At 47.3% G+C, this 22,988-nt stretch overlaps 1 protein-coding gene across 1 annotated transcript in view; it reads left to right on the plus strand.

Annotated features, from left to right (window-relative positions):
* The first annotated feature begins 81 nt into the window (after positions 1-81).
* The window catches only part of myo16 (myosin XVI), a 74,683-nt gene continuing 51,776 nt past the window's right edge, over positions 82-22,988 (plus strand). The window contains 10 exon segments of the mRNA XM_047047675.1: positions 82-190; positions 4,554-4,624; positions 5,044-5,187; positions 11,574-11,682; positions 14,445-14,569; positions 14,891-15,016; positions 17,975-18,050; positions 19,992-20,145; positions 20,596-20,746; positions 20,952-21,062. Of these exon segments, the coding sequence (XP_046903631.1) occupies positions 82-190; positions 4,554-4,624; positions 5,044-5,187; positions 11,574-11,682; positions 14,445-14,569; positions 14,891-15,016; positions 17,975-18,050; positions 19,992-20,145; positions 20,596-20,746; positions 20,952-21,062 (1,176 nt within the window).

Raw genomic sequence — 22,988 nt, forward strand, 5'->3', positions numbered from 1 at the left:
CTCCGGGGGATTGGATAGAAAAAGGAGGGGGGTGAGTCAAAGGGATGACAAAAGTCAATAGAAAAGAGAGAAAGATGAAGGATGGTGGAGTTGGGAGAGGATGTTAGAGAGCTGAACGAGGATGAAAAGAAGCAGGAGGAAAAAAGAAAGGAATGTCGGCCCGGTCCTATTTCCTCCAGTCCTCACTGCCGTATGTAAACTGGAGGCTTGCATGCCGGGTGACATTTGGTGAAATTGCTTTTCTAAACTCATCTCTAAACTCCATCGGAGATGTGTGTGTGTGTATGTGCGTGTGTGTACATGTGCGTATGCGTGTGTGAGATAGGCATCGGCTCCCTTCACTGAGACACATCTGGTGATTCACATCACCATCCTGGGCTTTCCCATAATGATCACCTAGAATATTACATGGGAAGGGTGTGTGTGTGTGTGCGTGTCACAGGTGGCATTCGATGTTACAATCGGTTGCCATCAGACCGAAATGTGATTTTATTATTTTTATTTTATGATTTTTATTTTATGATGAGATAGAGATGATGGGCTGTATAAATGATTTCTGTTCCTTCAGAGACAGAACATTGTGTATGATTGTCTTCCAGTGTGTGTGTGTGTGTGTGTGTGTTTGCACAGGCGAGTGTGAGTAGACTGAGACATGCAGTTACACTGTGGACACATCATTTCATGTTGAGATAGAAAATATGTCTGTCTGCAGGACAGATCACCCCCCTCCTGGCTCCATCTATTTGGATCAGCAAGTGCAGACACACACACTTCCCTGTCTGTGTGTGTGTGTGTGTCTGAATGTGTGTGTGTGTTTTCGGGGACATGGCTGTTACAACCACATATCGATCCACCTCCCTGGATTCTCTGCAGTGGTCATGTCTTACTGTCACACCAGGCTAAAGCCACTTTACAGAACATAACAAGAGAGAAAGAGAGAGAGAGAGAGAGAGAGAGAGAGAGAGAGAGAGAGAGAGAGAGAGAGAAAAAGAGAGAGAAAAAGAGAGAGAAAAAGAGAGAGAAAAAGAGAGAGAAAAAGAGAGAGAGAAAAAGAGAGAGAAAAAGAGAGAGAAAAGAGGAGAGAAAGAGAAACGAAGAAAGAGACAGGGAGAAAGAGAGAGAGAGAGAGAGAGAGAGAGAGAGAGAGAGAGAGAGAGAGAGAGAGAGAGAGAGAGAGAGAGAGACCGGTACAGCAAGAGAGTAATGCGGCAACAACGACCTGTCTTAATGGATAGAATCTTTTGAGTGCATTCCATCAGTGGGTCACCTACTGAGGCTTCACTGACAGGGTTCACCAGGGAGCACACAGCCGGGACCCTGTCCTCTGGAGATAGGAAGACGAAGAGGGCCTTTCTATCTGTCAAAACCCATGATGGAAACCTCCTGGTCTCAGCGATGCGCTGACACAGAGGAAGGGGTTTATTGTTCTAGAAGGCCGAGGGAGAGGGATCAGCAGCTCATTTCAGAAACATGAATAGTGCGTGGGTCTTTGATGGCTATGAATGTTGGAGTAGGAGAGGAGAGACAGAATCGTTTACAACAGATTGGAAACATGCATGAGGCTTGTATCGGTGCCGTCTAGGGGTTGGGAAGTGATGGAATGTGGAACCGGTTTAGGTGGGTAAGCTGTCATGAAGTACAGTTTCCTGGATATGAGGAAGCTTGATGCTGAGAGAAGAGGGCGATGGCCCAGAGACATTGAGACCGAAGGAGATTGGAGGGACACAGAGCATCAACTGTCCAGATGGTGCAAGTATCTGGAAATAACAGTAATAGCACACGGTACCTCCTGCAGCCTGCACTCAGCCAAACACAGGCATCTACAGATGCTAGCTACACACTCAGCCACACACACACAGCTACAGACGCTAGCTTCACTCTCAGCCACACATATCACACAGGCAGCTACAGATGTCACCAGGCTGGAGAGGCTACCTGATAGCCCATTATGCAATGAGCATGTTATGCAAGATAGATAAGTGTGACTTGATGAGGTCTAATAAAGGTTCTCTCTCTCTCTTTCACACACACACACACACACACACATTACATCTGGTAGCAGTTGGTCTGCGGTTGTGAAGCTGGAGGCTTGTCTCTAAGCTGTGGTCCTACTTGGAATGTGCTGATGGGGAAGATGACGTCATTATTTGATTGGGCGGTGGAATGGTGGTGTTCCTAAAGGTCTTGATGCTGGTCAGAGGGGTGGTGCTAGGGGTGATACTGTGGTCCTACGACCCTCTGTCTTCAATCCTCTCTCTCTCTCTCTCTCTCTCTCTCTCTCTCTCTCTCTCTCTCTCTCTCTCTCTCTCTCTCTCTCTGTCTCTCTCTCTCTCTTTCTCTCTCTCTCTCTCTCTCTGTCTCTCTCTCTAAGTCACACACACACACTATTTGCCTCTCTTTCTGTCTCTCTCTCTCTTTCTCTCTCTTTCTCTCTCTCTCTCTCTCTCTGTCTTTCTCTGTTTTTTTCTTTGCCTATCTTTCTGATACCCTCCCTCCCCGTTAGCTCCAATCTGGTTGCCATAGAAACTCCACATAGTATGCTGACAGCTGTTTTGCAGTTTTTGCCCCCAAATGATAGCCTGCTTCTTTCTGCTCCTCGCCCACTCCCCTCTCTTCCACTGTGCTTTTCTGCCTCTCTTCCTCGCTTCCTTACTTTCCCTCCTGCTCTCTCTCCTCTAACTGTCGTCAGCCACATGCACATACATACACTGAACTTGTATGGCATGAACACTTCACTCACACCACGATTGTGCCGATTCACCTTCTCTAAACACGCTTGGCCTTGCCTTATTGAATAGCATACAGGCAAATGAAGACAGCTGGACAGTGCTGACAAATAGGGACAACAGTGAGGTGTACTCGGTCAAGCTTGCCTCCATGTCTGCCCACTCTGGGGTCAGAGCTCCTGACCTCTGACCTCTTTTAAGCTACAGTCTGTCAGGTCCCCCCACCCATTCGACACTGACTGATGGGTGGTCAGACACATTGGGCTGCCCAGACTACTGACAAAAATAAAAACTGTATTAAACAGCTGTCTTCTACTAAATCTGCTTCTTCATTTAATTTAAACCTACCTCCATGTTTAATCTTAGCTCTAAACCCACGGATCCCAGGGATGCCTATTAAGAGGTAAAGAGTGGGCAGAGGCAAGGGATTGAAGAGAGAGGGGGAGATAATTACGTCGATGGACTTTGGTGCGTTTCCCATCAACCATTTAACCTCCATGAAACGCTAAGGACTCATATATGGGTGTGTATGTGAGGGAGAGTAGACATTGTGTGTGTGTGTGTTTGTGTGTGTCTGTGTGAGCGTACTAAAACTGGAAGATAAACAGCACTGAACGGTGCTTGTTATTGAGGGGCTTCTCATGTAACATGCTGGGTAATTGAGGTGGGCAGCGCCGGGCAGACAGACAGACAGACAGTCAGACAGTCAGACAGACAGACAGACAGACAGACAGACAGACAGACAGACAGACAGACAGACAGACAGACAGACAGACAGACAGACAGACGGGCAGGCAGGCAAGCTCAGAGATGATGGAACTGGGGTGTGTCTGGTCCAGCCTGACTGTTTCCACCCACTCCAGCTGCCCAGAGAATGTGTCTGTGTGTCTGTGCATGTGTGTTCATTTGACACACATCTATTTAGATCATGACTCCATTAGTTGAACTACACCACAGGGGTCATTGATGATGGTCATGAGATGAACTTGTCACCACAGTAATTGGCATGGTTACTAACCTCACAGCTAACTGTGCTGGGAGTCGCATCTGGAGTGTGTGTATGTGCACTGTGCTATACTGTATGCATGTCTGTTGGGTGACGGTGGACACACTGCTGATGGGAAGGGTTCCAGTGTTTTTCCCACCATCCACCCAGTCATGTTGTTGATGCAGGAAACACAGAATTAAACCACTCTCGCTCTCTCTCTCCCTCTTTTCTCTCTCTGTCTTCACCCTCTGACTCCATTTCTCCATCCCAGTCACAGTTCAACTGTAAACGCCATTGCTTTCTCCCTCTCCTCCTCTCCCTCCATTCCCTCTCTCCTCTCCACAATGCCGTGTATGTGTTTCGATCACTCAGAGATCTGTTCATTCACCGGTGTCGTGAGGCTAAGAAATACATGTGTGAATGTCAGGATGATCTGTTTGGCTGAACACAATGTCTGTTTGTACGTGTGTTTGTGCGCGCGCGTGTGTGTGTTGACGGGTGTAGAGAGTGTCTCAGACAGCTGATCTCTGTCAGTATGCGTGTGCTCCCTCTGAGTGCACCTGATTTGGTGTGATGGGAGTGAGCTGGTGCCAGTGTGTATGCATGTGTGTGTGTGTGTGTGTGTGTGTGTTAACACACAGTGAGTCCCTCAAGGGCAACCCAAGGACAGGGGGGCTCAGTAGATGTACAGCAGGAAGCAGAGGCTAACCGTTTGTGTGTGTACACTGTGTGTGTGTGTGTGTACACTGTGTGTGTGTGTGTGTGTGTGTGTGTGTGTACACTGTGTGTGTGTGTGTACACTGTGTGTGTGTGTAATTCTCTCGCTCTGTGTTCCATAGTGCTGCATCTCTTAAAGGAGGGAGCAGACCCCAACACGCCTGCCTCCTCAGGGGGGTCCCTCCTTCACCTGGTGAGACACACTCTCCCTCTCTCCCTCACACACACACACACACACACACTCACAGTTGGACACAAACAATAACACAAATAGACACCCACACAAACACACACTCCAACACAAATGCACTGACACCAATCAAGCCTCATTCATTCACTTCCATTGTACATACAGTGCCTATTGTCTGCTGTTGTTGTTACAACTGCTGCTATCAGCAGGCTTCCACAAGCATCCCACCAATAGTTTGAAGCCCAGCAAAATATTGCACGGTTACCTAAATGTCTTTGACGCTCAGTTCAAACGCTCATGCGCGCATCTAATTAACCAGCTTGATAAACCCCAACTTGAACATGGACAAATTGAATGGCCGGACCAATTCAACGGTCATACAAACACAAATGAAGTATCGATTTGTATTCCCCATCCCATAGTGTGCTCGCCATGACAACGTTTTTGCGGCCGAGCTGCTGGTGGAGCGGGGGCTGAACGTCAACCTGCAGGACGAGGACCAGTGGACGGCTCTGCACGTGGCGTGTGTGTGTGACCACGCCGACATGGCGGTGCTGCTGCTGCTGGTGAGACACACACACTCGACGCCCGCGCATACGTGCACGCGCACACACGCACGTGTGCTCACACACACATATGTTTACACACACACACACACTGTAACCCACTCCCAGCCATCTTGATGGTAAAAATAGGGACATGAAGCTTCAAAGGCATGAGGCCCTGTGGAGACTGGGCCTGTCCTGCGGTGGTTCTGTCAGAGGGGCTCTGGGCCCGGTCTGTGGTTCTGCTGATTAGACCCGGGGTAGGAGCCACGCCAGATGGAGGGGAGGAGAGGCTGGGACCAGCCCAGACACGAGGGATGCAGGCTGGGCTGCTTGGTCTGGGCTGGGCCCAGGCCTGATCTGGTTCAGATGATTAGCTCCATGGGGGCTGGGTTGAGTTCTGGGGTCGGTTCTCCTGATTAGGTCCAGTGTGATTGCAGACCACCTCGGTGGGGCTGTCATCCAGCTGGGAGGAGGTGGTGATTGAAGTGCTGCCAGGGAGAGACAGAGAGAGTGGGGGGGAGGGAGAAGGGAAGGAAAAAAAAGAGAGTTGGGAAGAGAGAGTGTGAGTGAGTGAGTGAGTGAGAGAGACAGTGAGTGAGAGGTGGGGGTGGCTAAATTATTTCCCCAGAGCAGAATTCCATGGAGGACAGTAGTGTGTGGGGCTGTGCGTGTCAAACAGATATGCCAGACGCCATTTCTCCTATTTCTGCCAGGAGTTCAATTGATATTAGACATGGTATTCCACACTGCAGGGAGAAAACTGGAGAAAGAGAGGGAGAGATGTGGAGAAAGAGACGGAGAGATGTGGAGAAAGAGAGGGAGAGATGTGGAGAAAGAGAGGGAGAGATGTGGAGAAAGAGAGCGAGAGATGTGGAGAAAGAGACGGAGAGATGTGGAGAAAGAGAGGGAGAGATGTGGAGAAAGAGAGCGAGAGATGTGGAGAAAGAGACGGAGAGATGTGGAGAAAGAGAGGGAGAAGGAGGGTAGTAGGAAGAGTAGGCACTCAAAGCTACATTTAGCTGTACATTACTTTTTGAGTCTCCAACAAACCATCTCAAAAATCGCAAACAGACTACACCTAAGACATTTTGTAAGATGTTATGCTATTTTGGTTGCACTCTACTATACAATATTGCAGTTGAGATGTTTTTCTGTGAATTCAGTATGCAAAATACAGACTGCTGCTTGACTCTAATCACTGAAATACTGTTAAAACTTTTAATCCTGATTTTCTGTAGGCATTTGGATTTTGGTTTGGATACAGGTGTCTGCTAAATGAAGAAAAAAATTAAACAAATGTAATATGTAAAAGAGAGAGTAGTACAGATACAGAGTAGTTGTAAAGAGAGATTTGTGGAGAAAAAGTCGTACAGAGATAGTAGGAGTGAGAAAGTGGAGAGAGAGAGCGATGGAGAGAGAAGAGTAAAGAAAGGGAAAAAGAGTAGTAGAGAGAGAAAGAGTAATAAAGAGTAAAAAAGGTTCAACATGTTCTTCTTTCTCTCTTGTAGACATTGAGTAAATGTCTCCAATTCACTCTTAAGGCAGACCCAGTTTCGAGCTAACGAGGTCACATTTAGTCACAAGCGCTCCAGCACAACTGCCAGAAGAGGGATGGATAAATAGAGAGGAAGAGGTGATGTCGATAAAGAAATATGTTTGGAACTGTAATGGTGTGAGGATTGCAAACACTCCAACAGCTGCATGACAACTTCAAATGTAGTCATTGGTGTTTTGGTTTGTGTGTGTTTGCTTGTTTGTGTTTAAGTTTGGGCTAGTTTTGAGGACCTCAATGAAGGAATGAATTACATTCCCAGAGTGGTTCCATTTGCATGGAGGAAAACTGTTGTGTGTGAATGCATGTACGAGTATTGCTGTTGGAATCTTTTTTTTGGGGGGGGTAGGGAAACCAAAAGGCACAGCTATCAGCAGGGGGGAGGGGGGGGGGGGGGGGGGAGGGGGGGGGGGTCTGAAAGAGGAGCTTAGGCAATGGCAGGGAGTATTAATAGCTTCTTCTGTGACTGCATTTCCGACACACTCGACTTCCTCCTCACTCTCTCCTTTCTTCTTTTCTGACACACATCTCCTCCTCCGCCATGGTGCCTTCCAATGCCAAGTCACAGTGCACACACACACATACTGTACACACACACAAACACACACACACACACACAGGGTGAGAAGGAGGAAATCTCGACATATCGACTTTGTTGATATGCTTGGTTCAACAGAAGGAATCGTACAACCTAGAATGACTTTCTTATATTTGATTGACATGGTATGGGTTGCTATAAGTGACAGTATGCTCATGCCATCTTTTCCCTTTCATCACTCCACTGCAATCTCTCCATCTCCTGTCATCCATATTACTTTAACATGGAGGACAGTCAACCTATTTTAGCTGACAGATACAGTATGTTACTGAGTGTGTGTATGTGTGTGTTTAGTGATGAGGGAGTTGTTTCATTGTCCTTGGCTCTCAGTTTTCCAGAGCCTGGCTGCAAGGCTAATGCTATTATCTCCTCTCTGCAAACAGCTGCTGTAGAAGTGAGCCTCCTTCTCACAACCATTCCCATTCCAAGCCCCATCCACAACCTCAGCTTCAGCCCCAGCCCCAGCCTCAGCCTCAGCCTCAGCCTCAGCCTCAGCCTCAGCCTCAGCCTCAGCCTCAGCCTCAGCCCTAGCCCTAGCCCTAGCCCTAGCCCTAGCCCTAGCCCCAGCCCCAGCCCCAGCTCCAACCCCTCCTCTAGCCCTATTCTCCAGTCATCACATTAAGAACCTGAAGAACCATCCATAACCACTTAAAACTGAGTCTCCACTGGTGATTCTGCTGCTCTTATCTTCCTGTGTAGAATCCTGACACAGTTTCATTGGTTGGTTATTATGTCTTTCCGGCAGGACAATCATGTCTTATTATTGGCTTGGCTAACAAACCCTTGCTAGACAGTGATGAGATCACTGATTAGAGCTAATTACAGCGTTGTCCTAATTCTGTTCCAACATGTCTCTCAGGACGAACGCTCCACTCTTCTCTCTCTTCTTTTACCTCAGTCTTTCCTGTTTCTTCTCACTCGCTTCGCTCTCTTTCTCCTTTGGTCTCCCCTCTCTCCTTTTTGTCCTCTCTCTCCTCGCTGCACTCTCATCTCTCTCGGCATTTCTCCGTGCTCTCACCCTCTGAAGCGACTTTGTCTGAAGAATAAAATTGTAGGCGAGAAAATGTGAAGAGTCTGTCTGTATGTCTGCCTGTTTGTCTGTTCTGCTGTCTGGAGATCCCATTTCGCTGTTCTGAACTTTTGAACGCTCTTGTTACGTGAATCCGGAAAGTTTGATGTGAACTCTCTACGCTGAACTTGTCTTTGTGACTGCAGACTCCGAGGAGGTTCCACTGACTCCAGCTCTCTCCTGCTCGGTCCATATCCTCCGAGCTGGCGGTTTAAACACTGATTAACACAGAAAGGGTTTTCGTGTCAAACAGTATGAGATTGGGTTCACTCGTCGTCTTACTGTACAGACCCCACAGAGACGACAGATGAGGCTTGACCCACTTCTGGCTCAACAAGAATGTATCTACAGCTCAGCTGGAAGCTGGAGGGTTCTTGTAGCCGATTGGTTACCAGCTAGCCCCGGGCCCAACTCCTTGTGTCTAATTCTGGCTAACTCTGAAAACCGGGTTGCTGTGGAAAAGTGAAGGAATATATGTATGGATGTGTCTTTGTGTGGGTGTGTGAGGGAGAGACATCAACATTTTATTGCCTATAACTATATCCAATTATTATCATTACTTGTGTATCTAGTAACTGTACGCTTGATGCTAACAACCTATGGGAGTGTACTTTATTTGTGACTGAAACTACAGCTTATTCTCTAGTCAGGATTGTCTTACTGTTCAGTATAGGCTTTATCCAAAGTTATCGATAAGGACATGTACAGGCTTAGCATAGGCCAGTTGCTCTCTCTCTCTCTCTCTCTCTCTCTCTCTCTCTCTCTCTCTCTCTCTCTCTCTCTCTCTCTCTCTCTGTTTCTTTGTCTGTATCTCTCTCTCGCTCTGTCACACACACACACAAACACATACACACACCTCACAGCAACTGTTCTCTATTATAAAGTAATCCATCTAGATTTGGGGATGTGTGTCCTCTCTGAATGCAGCTGTTCCAGGGGGCCTAACTGACTGGTGGCCACCATGCCCCCTACCTCCCCAACCCCCCCGAACCCCCCCAACCCCCCCCCCCCTCATCCCAGGGGACCTTCTGCTTGTTGTTGTTATTGATCCAGCAGTGGTGTCTGCGGTAACGTCTGTAATGAAACGCGGTCAGGAGGCCGTTAAAGGTCGGCTGTCGCCAGTGCGAGAAGTGCTGATCCATCATAACGCTGGTTCGCAGCGAAAGCCGAGCGTGTCTAAGGTCAGGGGTTGTCTTGTTAAGCCCCCGCTGCACGTCTGGCTGTGGGCCGATGGATGCTGGTATACACGCGCGTGTGTTTCAGCAGACACCAGATGACTCACCCTAGACCCTTTTCCTAGGACAGCCCAAATAAATCATGGTTTTAATACGTGAAATATATTAAATGCTATTATTTATAAAGACACGGTAATGAAATTAAATATGATTTTTCATGAATAGCCCTTTTTACAAGCAATGTCATAGAGGCATTCACATACACCCATAAAACTGCAACTAAACCAATCTAATACCCTCAAAGAAGAAAAGAAAACATTTCCAGAAAACTACTAAGAAATTCAGTGAGGGAAACCTCCTCCAGAGATGGTTGATGATCCATTACAGAGAGGTGCAGACCATTGGATGATGCGATCATGCAGTGAGAAAAAAACAATGCATATGACTCTGTAGGTTTATATCTAACAATGCTCTACAAGCTAGTCATCTCATGTTTGGGTGTACGTGTGTGTATTCTCTACTACTCCAAAGCCAGAGGGAGGGTGTATCAGCTGGTCTTTTACTGGAACTTGAATGACAGACATGACCTTTATGATCCCAGCCTGTACACACACGGTGACACACACATCTAGTTCTGGGTACATCATCCGAGGTACCTCAGTCTGGGTCCATATTCGTCCCTGGCTCCAGATTAAGGTCAGAGGAGAGAAGACATGAAAGGAGACAGGAGCTGACCGTCTCTGTTTGTGTGCACGTCTCTGTTTTTCTCTCTGCCTCTCCATACCTCTCCCCTTCCTCTTTCTCTCTTTAGAAAACCATGGAGTAGCTCAGGAATAGAGAGGCAGCTGATTTGTGCTAATGAAAGACTTAATTAACCCCCACGTAACATTGTTAATGACTGATTGCCACTCCGACCGCACACACACAAACAGTCATGTCCCTCTGTCTGGGAGAGCATTGGGGCTCGTAGACAGCTAATCATGTACACATAAAACATTAAACCATCTCCACCGATTGGTACAGTGTAAGTATTAGTCCCATATATTTTTCTCCCACGTTTCTTAACGACTAGTCGTTGCCTTATTGGCTGTGATTGGCTCGAAACCAATGTTTGTCTTCACGAGGATTTTAGATACTCTGGTTGTCGTGCTGATGTTTAGCAGAGGGTTGGAGTGGGTGGGCTTTAGTGCAACCGTTTTCTACACAGGTATCCAGCTTTGTCTTACTTCTCACCATCTCTCTCTCTCTTTCTCTCTCTCTCTCTCTCTCTCTCTCTCTCTCTCTCTCTCTCTCTCTCTCTCTCTCTCTCTCTCGCTCTCTCTCTCTCTCTCTCCGCCACCCCCGCTCCACCCCACTCCCACCATCCAGCTGCCTGAGGACCAGCCCATATATCTTTCTCTGTGTCGACCTAACAGGGTCATTTGCATTCTATTAGCTGGAAATATTCCGTGGGGGGCGTGGTTGTTGAGAGCCTCTGTCAGTGTTATCAGGCCTGGCAAACCTGCCAGCACACAGCTCTTTATTGTTCGGGACCACGGCACAGATTTATGGATGAAGACTGACAATGGTGATCTGAGAGCAATGTCCTGGTGTGACTGGAGAGAGAGGGAGGGACGGAGAAAGAGAGGGAGAAACGAAGTGGGGGGGGGGGGGGTGTTATCTCACACACCATAACAGAAGGCTGAACTACCCAGAGAGCAAACACATTAATCATGTCTTCTAAACACATGCCATCCACACACACACACACCTGAACACATATACACAACATACACACACTCTTAGCCTCCTTCCTTTAACCCCCCTCCCCACAGACCCCAAGCTAATGAGTTCTTTAATTCACTCTATACTGTGTTAATGCCTGTCTGCTGGGAAGGCCTGATAATCTCCTCTACTTTATCATCCATCTTCTCTGATGAATGAGCAAAGCAGCCACTCAGTCAGTCTCGGTCTTCTTCCCTTTCTTGGCGTTCCTGCCTGGCTTCCCACGGGTGCTGTGACGTTTGGAAGACGGGGGTGAACGTTCTCCTGCAGGACGTGAACGGGAACATTCCTCTGGACTACGCCAGCGAGGGAACCGAGACCAGTTACATCCTCCGCAGATACCTGGAGGAGAACGGTATGGAAGCACGCGCTCACACACATACTTGCACGTCCACGGGCACGTACTGCACACACCGACAAATGCAGTACACAAACGTAGACTCTCCCTCCAAAAATCACTCAGACGCGTTCACGTTCATACTCACTGATACACCTGCACACTGACACACAGACACAACCTTGTTCACACTACATACAAAATGATATGGAGGCAAAGCATAGATAGGGGCCAAATCAATTAATCTGTAGGTATTCAACTATTTAGGATAGTAGTTAAATGTGGTTCATTAAAGGTTCATAAGTCATGTAGACGTACACAATCACAGAGAATGAGGGGATGGACTGACATATCTTATACAGAACAATGGTGCCACAAATGGTGAAAAGAGAGCTGGTTTTTGGTACATGAACCCCTCTAGTCCCTGCTCCATCCTGTTATGGCTGACCGGTGGACCCAAGCACAAAACAAAAGCCAAGACAAGCAGTTCGAGGTTGAGCGGGTATTTAAAGAGCGGACTGAGTGAGTAGGCAGGCATGGAAGACAGGACAGGAAGGGCAGGCAGGACAACCAGGCAGAACAACCAGACAAGCAGGACAACCAGGACAACCAGGCAGAACAACCAGACAAGCAGGACAACCAGGACAACCAGGCAGGCAGGCGAGGAAATGGGAATCTGAGGATCATTAAATCAAAAGGAGGTTAGTACTTCATCGATCCGAGACTTAGATATACAAGTCCAAGAGTCCAAAAACAAACCTGACTGGTAACCGCAGCAAACTATTTGGTGGTGAGTGGATGGAAAACCAGGGTTGAAATACTGTTGAGGTAATTAGGTGATGAATCGCAGGTGTGTAGGTTGAACGGGTTGGTCTGGAAAGCCGGAGCCTGGAACCACACAAGACGGGCAGAGCCCGGCATGGACTAGGTGGGAGTGGGGAGCGTGACACATCCCAGGCCTCACATCCATCCCCAGCCCCAGTGGAGGCGCTAACATGCTAACATGCTAACATGCTAACACCAGACATAGCCCTTGTTTGTTCTGAGCCATCCATCTACCTCAGAGTAAGAGCCACTTAGTCTCTACATCAATACGTCACCACAGACAGTGAAGGAAGGTGAGGGTGGAAGAGCGAGGGATGATGGAAGATACACCCTCCCCTCCCCTCCATCTCCATCCACGCCCCCTCGTACTCAGGGGCTGCATCAAGCTTGGGTAATTCATCATTATAGTATGGTGGTCCCCTGAAACCTTGCCTCCATCTCTCTCTCCCTGTCTCTATTCATCCCTCCCTCCTTTCATCCCCTCCTCCCTGTCTCCCTTATCATGGGCCTCCATCCCTTCTGCCAGAGTACAGCCTTCCAATCAGGAAGAACAGGCCACTCGATTACAAACCCTTATATGTGCAACACATAAAATAAACAGAACAGATCTTACGACACTCAAAACATGCAAGCCGTCGTAATATCCGGTAGTTTCATCTTAAACTCCTGAACAAGCTGTCACAGAAAGATAATCATTTATCTGGAGCTGATTACTCAAATCCATCAAAGGAAAAATGACAGTTGCTTTCATGTCCTTAGATGAGCTTGTCTTTATTAAACGTATGGAAGTGAAGTTCAAAGGACAACTCTCTTCTGTTCTCTGTCTTCACCATTTCTATCCTGACCCACTTTTAGTTTACCAAAGAGCTTCAGCCATCACTCCCTCTGAGAAGCGTGCTGTGTGTGTGTGTGTGTGCGCGTGTGTGTGTGTGTGTGTGTGTGTGTGTGTGTGTGTGTGCGTGTGTGTGTGTGTGTATGTGTGTGCGTGTGTGTGTGTGTGTGTGTGTGCGCGTGTGTGTGTGTGTGTGTGTGTGTAGGTGAGGTCCAGCCCCAGGCAGACTGATAGCACAGTAGAGTTCCTCTCAAGCAGAGAGAAGGTCAACAGAGACAGAAGACATGGAGAGATATGTTACCGAGAGACAGAGGGAGAGAATGGGTAGAGGGAAACGACAAAAGAGAGGGAGGGAATGGAAAGGGAAGGACAGAGCGAGGGTGAGAGTCTTCTTCCCTTGTCCACCCATTACCCATGCACGCACACACACACGCACAGAAACACTTAAACAGCTTCCTGTTGTGGGCTTTCTCCCTCGAAACGATGTGTGCATGCCCACATCCCTCCATATCCTCCTCCTCCTCCAAATACACCCTGACACACACTGGCTCTTTGTAACCATAGCAACCTTACTACATCTTCTATATCCCCCGCAAGTCGTTTCGAAGTAAGTACACTGCACTCACACACAAACACACAATTCTGGTCTTCCATCTGCTTAGTACTATGATTTCGTTAGATCAATCTTTGACCAATCCCCATGGTCGATTCACACTCTCTGTGATTGATAATGCATTCATCTTCTTTTTACTTAAATGACAGCAAATTGCCATGGCAACCTTAACAATGTCTCCCGTTGTGTTTAGGAATGACAGGTCATTGATTTCATCCAGTGTGGGATTATGGGAAAGACTGGCCCCCCCGGCCATCCCAATTCCCTTTGGTCTGTGTCAGGCCCTCAGATAGTCCACACCCTTCCACCAAACCAGCTTGATGAAAACATATTCTGGAATATATATTCCAGCGATAACAGGATACATCTTTTGAATAATGTTAAGGATCAGTGTCATGCAGGTTCACGGTCTGCACTGTCCACACATCGTACTTTGTTGTATGTTTGTATAGTTGCAAGAGTGATGACAAGCATACAGGTGATAATAAAAGTGTGTGTCTGTTTCCAAAGGTGTGGATGTGTCGTCCATGCACATCATGCGTCTCCAGAGGCCCAGCACCATGCTGTCAGACGTGAGGCAGCTGGTGTCCAGCAGGGGCAGTCTCAACCAGCCCAACCACGACGGGGTAACCCTGGTGAGACACGCCTTCACTCTCAGTGAGAGAGAGAGCACAAGAGAGAGACAGTTAGAGTTAGAGAGAGAGAGGGGGAGAGAGAGAGGGGGAGAGAGAGAGAGAGAGAGAGAGAGAGAGAGAGAGAGAGAGAGAGAGAGAGATAGAGAGTGAGAGAGAGAGAGAGAGAGAAAGCGAGAGAGAGCGGGAGAGAGTCAGAGAGAAAGAGTGGAAGATGAGATGAGACTGACTGACTGTGTGGCATGGACAATGTATGTTTGCCTGTTTTGTGTTGCTAATATCAGTCGTTGTCTCTCTCTACACCTCTCTCGCTCCTCCTCCCAGCTCCACATAGCGTGTGCCAGTGGCTACAGAGAGGTCGTCTCAGTGCTGCTTGAGAATGGGGTCGACCCCCAGCCTTACGACAACAACTACTGGACACCTCTGCACCTAGCCGCCAAATACGGACAGGTACCAAACCATCATACTAACATACGCAGTACCAAACATGTTGCAACAGACTGACATTGGCCGCATTTCCCAGATTTGTTAAGAAGCTGTCAAGTGCTAAGAGGTTCTTAGGAGCGTTATAAGAGCTCTCCTAAGAAGCTCTTAGCATTAAGAGCTTCTTAACAAATCAGAGAAACGCGGCCATTGTCAGTATGTCGTGTGTAACCTAACAAAAGCTTTGAAGAAGATCACAGATCTTTGCTACAATAATAATTGCAACTAAGTCAACCAGCTTGCTCATTGGCCAAAGATCATCTGGATCACTGGAACAACCAACGCAGTCCTTCTCCCCCAACGTAAAGACTCTCTTTTCGGGTCTATTGGTCTGCATCTGCTTTTCCTTGTCAAATTAAACATGCTCCCTCAGATGGGGGAGATTGATATGGAGGCAGCGGGGGTGGGGCTGGGGGGTGGAGGGCGGGATGGCGATATGAAGAGAGGGGAAACGGTTGTGTTCAAATCTCGCTGACGCTGCCACATTTGGTAATTAGATTTCTGGGCTTTGCGCGGCTGCTGACAAGAGGAATGTATTCGCCTTTCGGAGGCTCCCGTTCTCTCTGTCTTGCTCTTCTCACTCAGGGAAGGCTCGGCTCTGTGGGGCTTTTTAGACACCCCTTTCCTCTCCTCTGCCACTCACCTGAGTTCATGTTCTTCTCTCCCTCCCATCTGTCTCTCGCTGTCTTCACTGGTCTCAGCAACTTGCTCTGCCAGCAAATCTTTGATATGGCAACTACATTCCTCATCGAGACAAATTTACTTACGAGCACACGCTTGGTCCTCTGTGTCAGTGTTCCACCCTCTGGGGATCCAGGATGGATGGGTATCCTAAATGAGATGTCAGTGGGCTCTGATAAGAAAATCTGCCATGCAGATAGGGGAGTGTTGGGAGAGAGAGAGATACGGAGAGAAAGAGAGAAAGAGAATGAAGAGAGAGGTTCGCAGGACCCGCACCGTCAGAACAGGCATGGCATCGGGTGGATGTAGGTTTGTTTCCTCCAACTGTGATGGCATTGCGAAGAGCCTCAGGATCGATCACGTTTTCTCTGCAGTGTTAAATCACCTGAGCAGGTCTCCGCCGCACTCTTCATCACCCTGTCTCTCCCTCCCTGTCGCTCTCCGTCTCTCCTCCGCACTCTTGACTGCTCCCCCTGCCCCCCCCCCCCTCTCCTCTGAAGTGGCTGGCACTTTGCATACCTACTATGCTTCGAGGCACGGCCCGCCTCACCCAATCACAGAGCCCCACTCCCTCAAAGACCTCTTTCACACACGCTTACACACACACAAGCCCCCTCACAAGAACAACCACACGACTACATCAAACAGCATATATTATGTATTATATACTTATGTCCCCAAGACAGAACGCGGGTATCACTCTGCTGCCAGAGCAGGTGTTATGTAACGAGCCGGAAAAATCTAGTAAAAGCTTTTGTAGTGAGTCATAACTGACTGTAGTGCGTGTACGCTGCAGTGCACACACCCTTGCTGGTTGAGTAGCAAAATAGCGAATGCCAGGTGACCTTTCTGAGGTTAGAGTACTGTAACTTTATCTCTGACCGTGAGCTCCAACACTTCTGTCACCATGGAGATAATATCCCACATCTCTCTGTATGAGGGTGCCTGCTAGCCAAGTTCTTAACTTGTAACTTGTCATTTGTAACTTAAGCTCCATTTACAGTCATCAGAGTGAGTCTTTGAGATTGCATACACCTGCAACAACTGTACTTGGCTGCTGTCTTTTCTGCAGCCTCTCTTCTTGCACCAAGCCTGCCCCAGCCTCCACCAACCTCACTCCCCTTCCCCCTAGATTCCACTGCTTTCCTTTTCGTCCATTGTCACCCTTCTTTCTCTATCCCTGACCTGCTTCCCTATACATCCTCCAGTCTCCAACAGCCCCCCTGCCTCACCCAGCCCAGCCCGGCCTCTCTTTGCGTCTCCTCTCTTTCTGACCTTTGTGTGGTTGTTACATGAACCCCAGCCCTGGGGTCAACCCTGTAGTGATCATGCCAACCAGGATAGAGGGTGGGAGTGTATCAGGTAGTGTGTGTGTGTGTGTGTGACGGTGAACAGGCTGCAGCCTCAGTGACTGCCAGCTGCTCAGCTGGCCCAGATCCAACTGATCAAAATGTGCTGAGTCACTCCATTCTCCCTTTCATTACTTTCTCTCAGTCCCTCCCTCCCTCTCCCCCTCTGGCAAAGGTATTTCATCTAACTCTCAGCAGTGTACTGAGCGTATATGTGCAGTAGATCAGATTTTGCCAGCAGATATGTAAATAGTCGACTCCGGCACACCAGTCTCTGTACCTCATCAGAAACCTTGTCACATCATGACCCAAGAGTAGGGGACAGGTGATCAAAATGAGAGACACTTCTGGTTGTGTGATGGACACAGATACAGTCTCCTGGACTGTAGAGCCTTCGAGACAATGTTCCAACCACTACGTACATATTCAGCAGCGTTTAACAAGAATGTGACTGTTGGAAGTATAAAGGTAGTTCATCGGGAATAGCCAGTAACAATGCATCTAAAAGCCAATGGAAGAGGAACATATCTACACTAACTGCTCAGGCTAATCAAGCTAGCACTAGCCACTCCATCGAGGAAGCCTAGTGGAAATGCCTTGATTCCAAAGAGAACATCAAGCACCTAATGATCCTCAGTCATGTGTAAACAAACTTGAATAATTTAGGAAATGGATTCGGATGTCAGCTACATTTATGACAGAAGAGACTAGAGAGAGCTGCGATGTGAAAAAGTGACGCAGAGATAACAGCAAGATGCAAGGATTTGCTCAACAGAACCAGGCAAAACCAGGTTTAACAAATGCCTGAAATTTAAGTTGAAGACATTCATAGAAATGGATCTACATTTAAAATGTTTGTGTGTGTCCTTCTGTCCATCTTTTTATCTTCAAACAGACAAGCATCGTGAACCAATTACTGAAGCACAGAGCTGACCCGACACTATTGAACTGCAACCAGGAAAAGCCCTCAGGTACACAGTGACACATCTTAGATTAGTGATCACATTATCTTAGATAACGTTTCTGGTAATGAAACAGATACATTGCTTTATATTGTCCAAGATGAGACTTTTTGTTTACTGCTAGTACAAGAGTGATCACACACACAAGGCTGCTGGGACAAACACACAGCAAATGTAATAAAGTTAATCTTTTTTAGAATTTGTCTATGCCCTCACCCCATTGGAATAAACTCATCCATTACACAAACAGAGGACATTTTCATTGCTTATTCCTGATGCACCAATGCACAAATGCAAGAATACAGACACACACACACACAATCTGTATGATTGAAGGTGGTTGGCGTAATCATCGGAATCTTATTAGATTCATATAATTACATAATTTCATTACACACAAATATCTGACTCTCATTACTGGAAGCATTTGGGACTAGCAGAGCACAGTCTGACGAATGTAATTACTACCACACTGCTACCACACCACTCCGTGCCTACTTTGCAGTTATTTGGGGAATTTATTTTATAAAACAGACATAGATCTGAAATACCCAAGCACATTCCTTTAGCCTTAAAGTCGTAATCTTCTAAGATTTCTGTGTACCTTCTGAAAGTCACATTGCTGACACGTACAATGGTGAGCATGTTGGGTGAATACCAAATGCAGCCTGGTAATTACACTGCTCCAGTCAGTATAGTCTCCCAGGGCTGCGAAGCCGAGCACTAATCGATACCTCTCTTTAACACGAAGGCTGAGGCAGGGTAGTGACAGCCCTGGGACACAAGGAGAATCCCCTTCTTTTCACTTAGAGGTCCCTAGGATATACAGGCTGAAACAGTGAGAGACAGAGAGAGACAGAGAGAGAGAGAGTGAGTGTGAGAGAGAGAGAGAGTCAGAGAGAGAGAGACAGAGAGAGAGAGAGAGAGAGAGAGAGAGAGAGAGAGAGAGAGAGAGAGAGAGAGAGAGAAAAGTGAGAGCGAGAGAGAGAGAGAGAGAGAAAGAGAGAGCGAGAGAGAAAGAGAGAAAGTGAGAGAGAGCGAGAGAGAAAGAGAGAGAGAGAGACAGAGAGAGAGAGAGAGAGAGAGAGAGAGAGAGAGAGAGAGAGAGAGAGAGAGAGAGAGAGAGAGAGAGAGAAAGCGAGTGAGAGAGAAAGCGAGTGAGAGAGAAAGCGAGAGAGAGTGGGAGAGAGAGAGAAAGCGAGAGAAAGCGAGAGAGTGGAAGATGAGATGAGGGAGATGAAAAGGGACAGTGGAGGGAGGTGTCAGAGAGAAGTCGTTGAGTTCAGGAGGATGTCAGTGTGTCTGAGTAGTATGGGGAATGAACACCCCTCTTCTACTCCTCATGGACAAGTTCAAACCATTAAGTGCACCTAAGAGTGCTAAGGGATGTACTGTAAGCCGTTTCACACTGTTGCATGTTTTTCAGATGTTTCAAAAAAGGTTTCCCCTGTGTACAAACAAGCGTATCTTGCTATACACATCCTCGGCAGAAAGGTCTATAAAAATATGCAACAGTGTCAATGTCAGTGATTTAGTTCTCACGTAACAGCCTTGCAATGTTAGCTTTGTATATGTTAGTGAAAGAAAAATAAATCTCCTAAGGAAGCTACAAAAGCTTACACACACTGTCACCCCCTCTTCACCAGCTCAACCAAGTGTAGCAGTCTGGCTAGCGTTACTAACACATTGAAATCAAATATCTTACATTACTGTATATGTATATGAAATAAATATGATCATTATTTTGGTATTGGAATGGCAACAACAAAAAGCATGCTATGCTATAAATGTTTCAAGAAGCCCTTGAATGCAGCTTTACAGGGGTTCACTGTCTCAGAGTAGACTCTTCCAGACAGATGATAAGGGGGGGGGGCTGACAGTGGCCTATTGTTTTAAGTCCTGTCACTTCATTGTCAGTGGCTCGCCTCGCCTCATACGTTTCATCCGCAGACATGTCAGCGACAGATCCTATCGCGGACATGCTGCTGAGGGCAGAGGCATGCTGGGTACAGAGACAGAAGGACCCCACTGCCCCCCTGTTCCCCACAGACCAACGCTACAATGATGGAGGGGCTCATGATGTCACCACACCAGTTAAAAACCTGTGAGTCTGTCAATGGTGTTGTACTGTCCAGTTACATTTAGTCATTTAGCAGACGCTCTTATCCAGAGTGACTTACAGTAAGTACAGGGACTTCCCCCCGAGGCAAGTAGGGTGAAGTGCCTTGCTCAAGGACACAACGGCATGTGGCACGGCGGGGAATCGATCCGGCAACCTTCTGATTACTAGCCCGACTCCCTCACCGCTCAGCCATCTGACTCCCAGTTACTGTATTCTATGCTCTCAAACTCACACCAGAGCATGGAATTCTATTACTAAAATGTTATGTGATGGTTATACATTTTATGATAGATTTACATGACTAGTTATGATACGAGGATATACTTTTCTAACATCTACTGTAAATCTACTTCATGAAAGGCAGTTATTATGGTATTACTTCATGTTGCTTCATCAACATTTACAATTATGAAAAACAACTCCTTCCCGCAGGACCCCCCTGGCCCTACCCCTGGCCAAGCGTGACAGCCTATTGGAGAAGCTCACCATGTTTCGGGAGGTGGGCGGCGGTCTGAGCAGACAACCCTCCCATGACAACGGTCTTGACGGTCCCTACAACACTGGTTCCGGAAAACTGGAGCAAGTAAGTGACTATGCGAGTCATATTACTGAGCAGTAACACATACAAAATACATACGCATACAAAATATATAACTTGCATTTCAATTCCTGTTCAATAACACTCTATAGGTTCTGACTCTTTCTCTCTCACTCCTGAGTACCTGTGTAAGGTGTGTATGTGTGTGCTTGTGTGTACTGATGTGTTGTGTTGTGCTGTCCTGCTTCAGGTGAAGTTGATGCCGCCGGCACCAAACGATGACCTAGCATCACTCAGCGAGCTAACAGACAGCAGTCTGCTCTACGAAATGCAGAAACGTTTCGCCAACAACCAGATTTACGTAAGTACCTCATAGAAATACACACACACAGAACCAACAACCAAATATCTGTATGTAGCTACCTCCCAGAAATACCTACACAGAAAATTGGTGTCTGTAACCTCCTAATTCATGACCCTTCTCTCAATTCTCCAAACACAATTGCCCAGTATTAGCCTGGGCGCTATTGGTTCTAGTATACAAGAAAAACCTTATTCTTGTGTCAGTCTGCCCCCCCCGAGTCAGTTCTCTGTTCCGGGCCCGGGGCTGGTGTTGGTTCTCTGGCCAGGGCTGACTGACTAGAGCCCTGGGAGGCTGGCCCAGTGGCCCAGAAGGCTGTCTGACTGCTGGACATGGACCAGAGCCAGACGCTGCTGGACTGGGGGCTGGTCAGACACACTCTGAATGGCACTGAGTACAAAACCTCAGACACAAACACACAGAGTCACATGTACAAATACACACTGTGCAGACACACACATGAGGAAATGTTCCTATTGGTGTCTCATTTGAGGAAAACCATTGCCTTTTCAGTCAAGGGCAGGAAATCCATGGCTCCATTATTTATCAAACTGCTGTGTTTTGTGGTCGGTCTATAAAGTCATTGTCCCTGTCTTGTCTCACCGTGAGGGGAACAGGGTTTGGACGAGGTGCTGATCAATGGGTAACTGCCTGAAATGTTCATTCCTCAGTGGATTGGCTGACACAGACGGGAGAGAGAGGTGGATGGAGGGCATAAAAGAAAAAGGAATCACTTAGATGAGGAGCAAAGATAAACACCAGAAGATGAGCAGTCATAAAAAGAGAACGGGCCTGCACAAGAAATGGAGGGGGGAATCACCAGGGGGTTGAGATGTACAGGCATAATGGACATAGAGAGGTAGAGAAGGAGAAAGAGATGGTGGAGGAGGATTGGTTGGGTGGAGGAGGCCAATGAAAGTCAGAAGGGGAAAGAAGAAAATAAACCAAGGGAGAAGGAGGAGGAGGATGTGTGGAGGAGCAGAAGGACCAAGCCATTGAATGGGCCATATGTTCCTCAGCAGGGTGGTCAGAGAGGGGCTTTGATGTGAGGTCTCTAGCCTTATGCTCTGAGAAGAGAGATTCACACACGGTCAAACTCAGAGATGGAGAAGAGGAGCAGAAGATTAACAGTAAAAAAGGGATGTTTTGACAGGAGATTTCCAGAACATACCGTGTCTAACAAAAACATATGAAAACAATAACATGGGAACTATTGATACTTACATTTTAAATACCTGGACATTTCATGCACTAATTCCTAATAAAATTACACAACATTTTTTGGGTTTCTGTGATCTGAGTTCTGATCATCTTTGATAACTACTATCCACAAGAAGGCATTGACCACATGTGCTGGATAAGTTGTTTTATTCATGCAGACTACTATCAATGGTGTCCTATAGTAGTCGCCTGTCGCTCTGGTTAGCTCTGGAGGTTGTGGAGTCTGAGGACCTTTTAGTCCAAGGAGGACAAAAGGTACTTCACCTGCATCTCCAGGTTCCCTAGAACGTCCCCAGAGAGATTCTGAGCACAGCCATATAAATGGTCCTCAAAATAAAAAATGGCGTCCATCCATGACTTTACATTAGGTGCTTGACTGACCTGAACCCCTGTGACCTCCAGTGCAATAGTGGAAACAGCTACCAAACCCTAAGAAAGATACACAGGAATACATTCAGTTTCATCCAGGAACAGTGGGATCAACCAGATGCTCTGGTGATAAGCCTGTTCTGTCCTCAGTATTCTCTCACCTCGGGGTCAATGTGGAGATGTTTCTTCCACCACAGCTGAGTCCGGTTGTCCATTACGATGCGGATTAGCTGCACGACCTCCTCCAGGGTCTGTAAAGAGAAAAATCCCTTGGTATGAATGCAATATGTTAGGGATTGAACAGCCTCCTAATTGCTCAGCCAAACATACCAATAG

Source organism: Hypomesus transpacificus, chromosome 23 (genome assembly GCF_021917145.1).
Source record: "Hypomesus transpacificus isolate Combined female chromosome 23, fHypTra1, whole genome shotgun sequence".
Classification (NCBI taxonomy): domain Eukaryota; kingdom Metazoa; phylum Chordata; class Actinopteri; order Osmeriformes; family Osmeridae; genus Hypomesus; species Hypomesus transpacificus.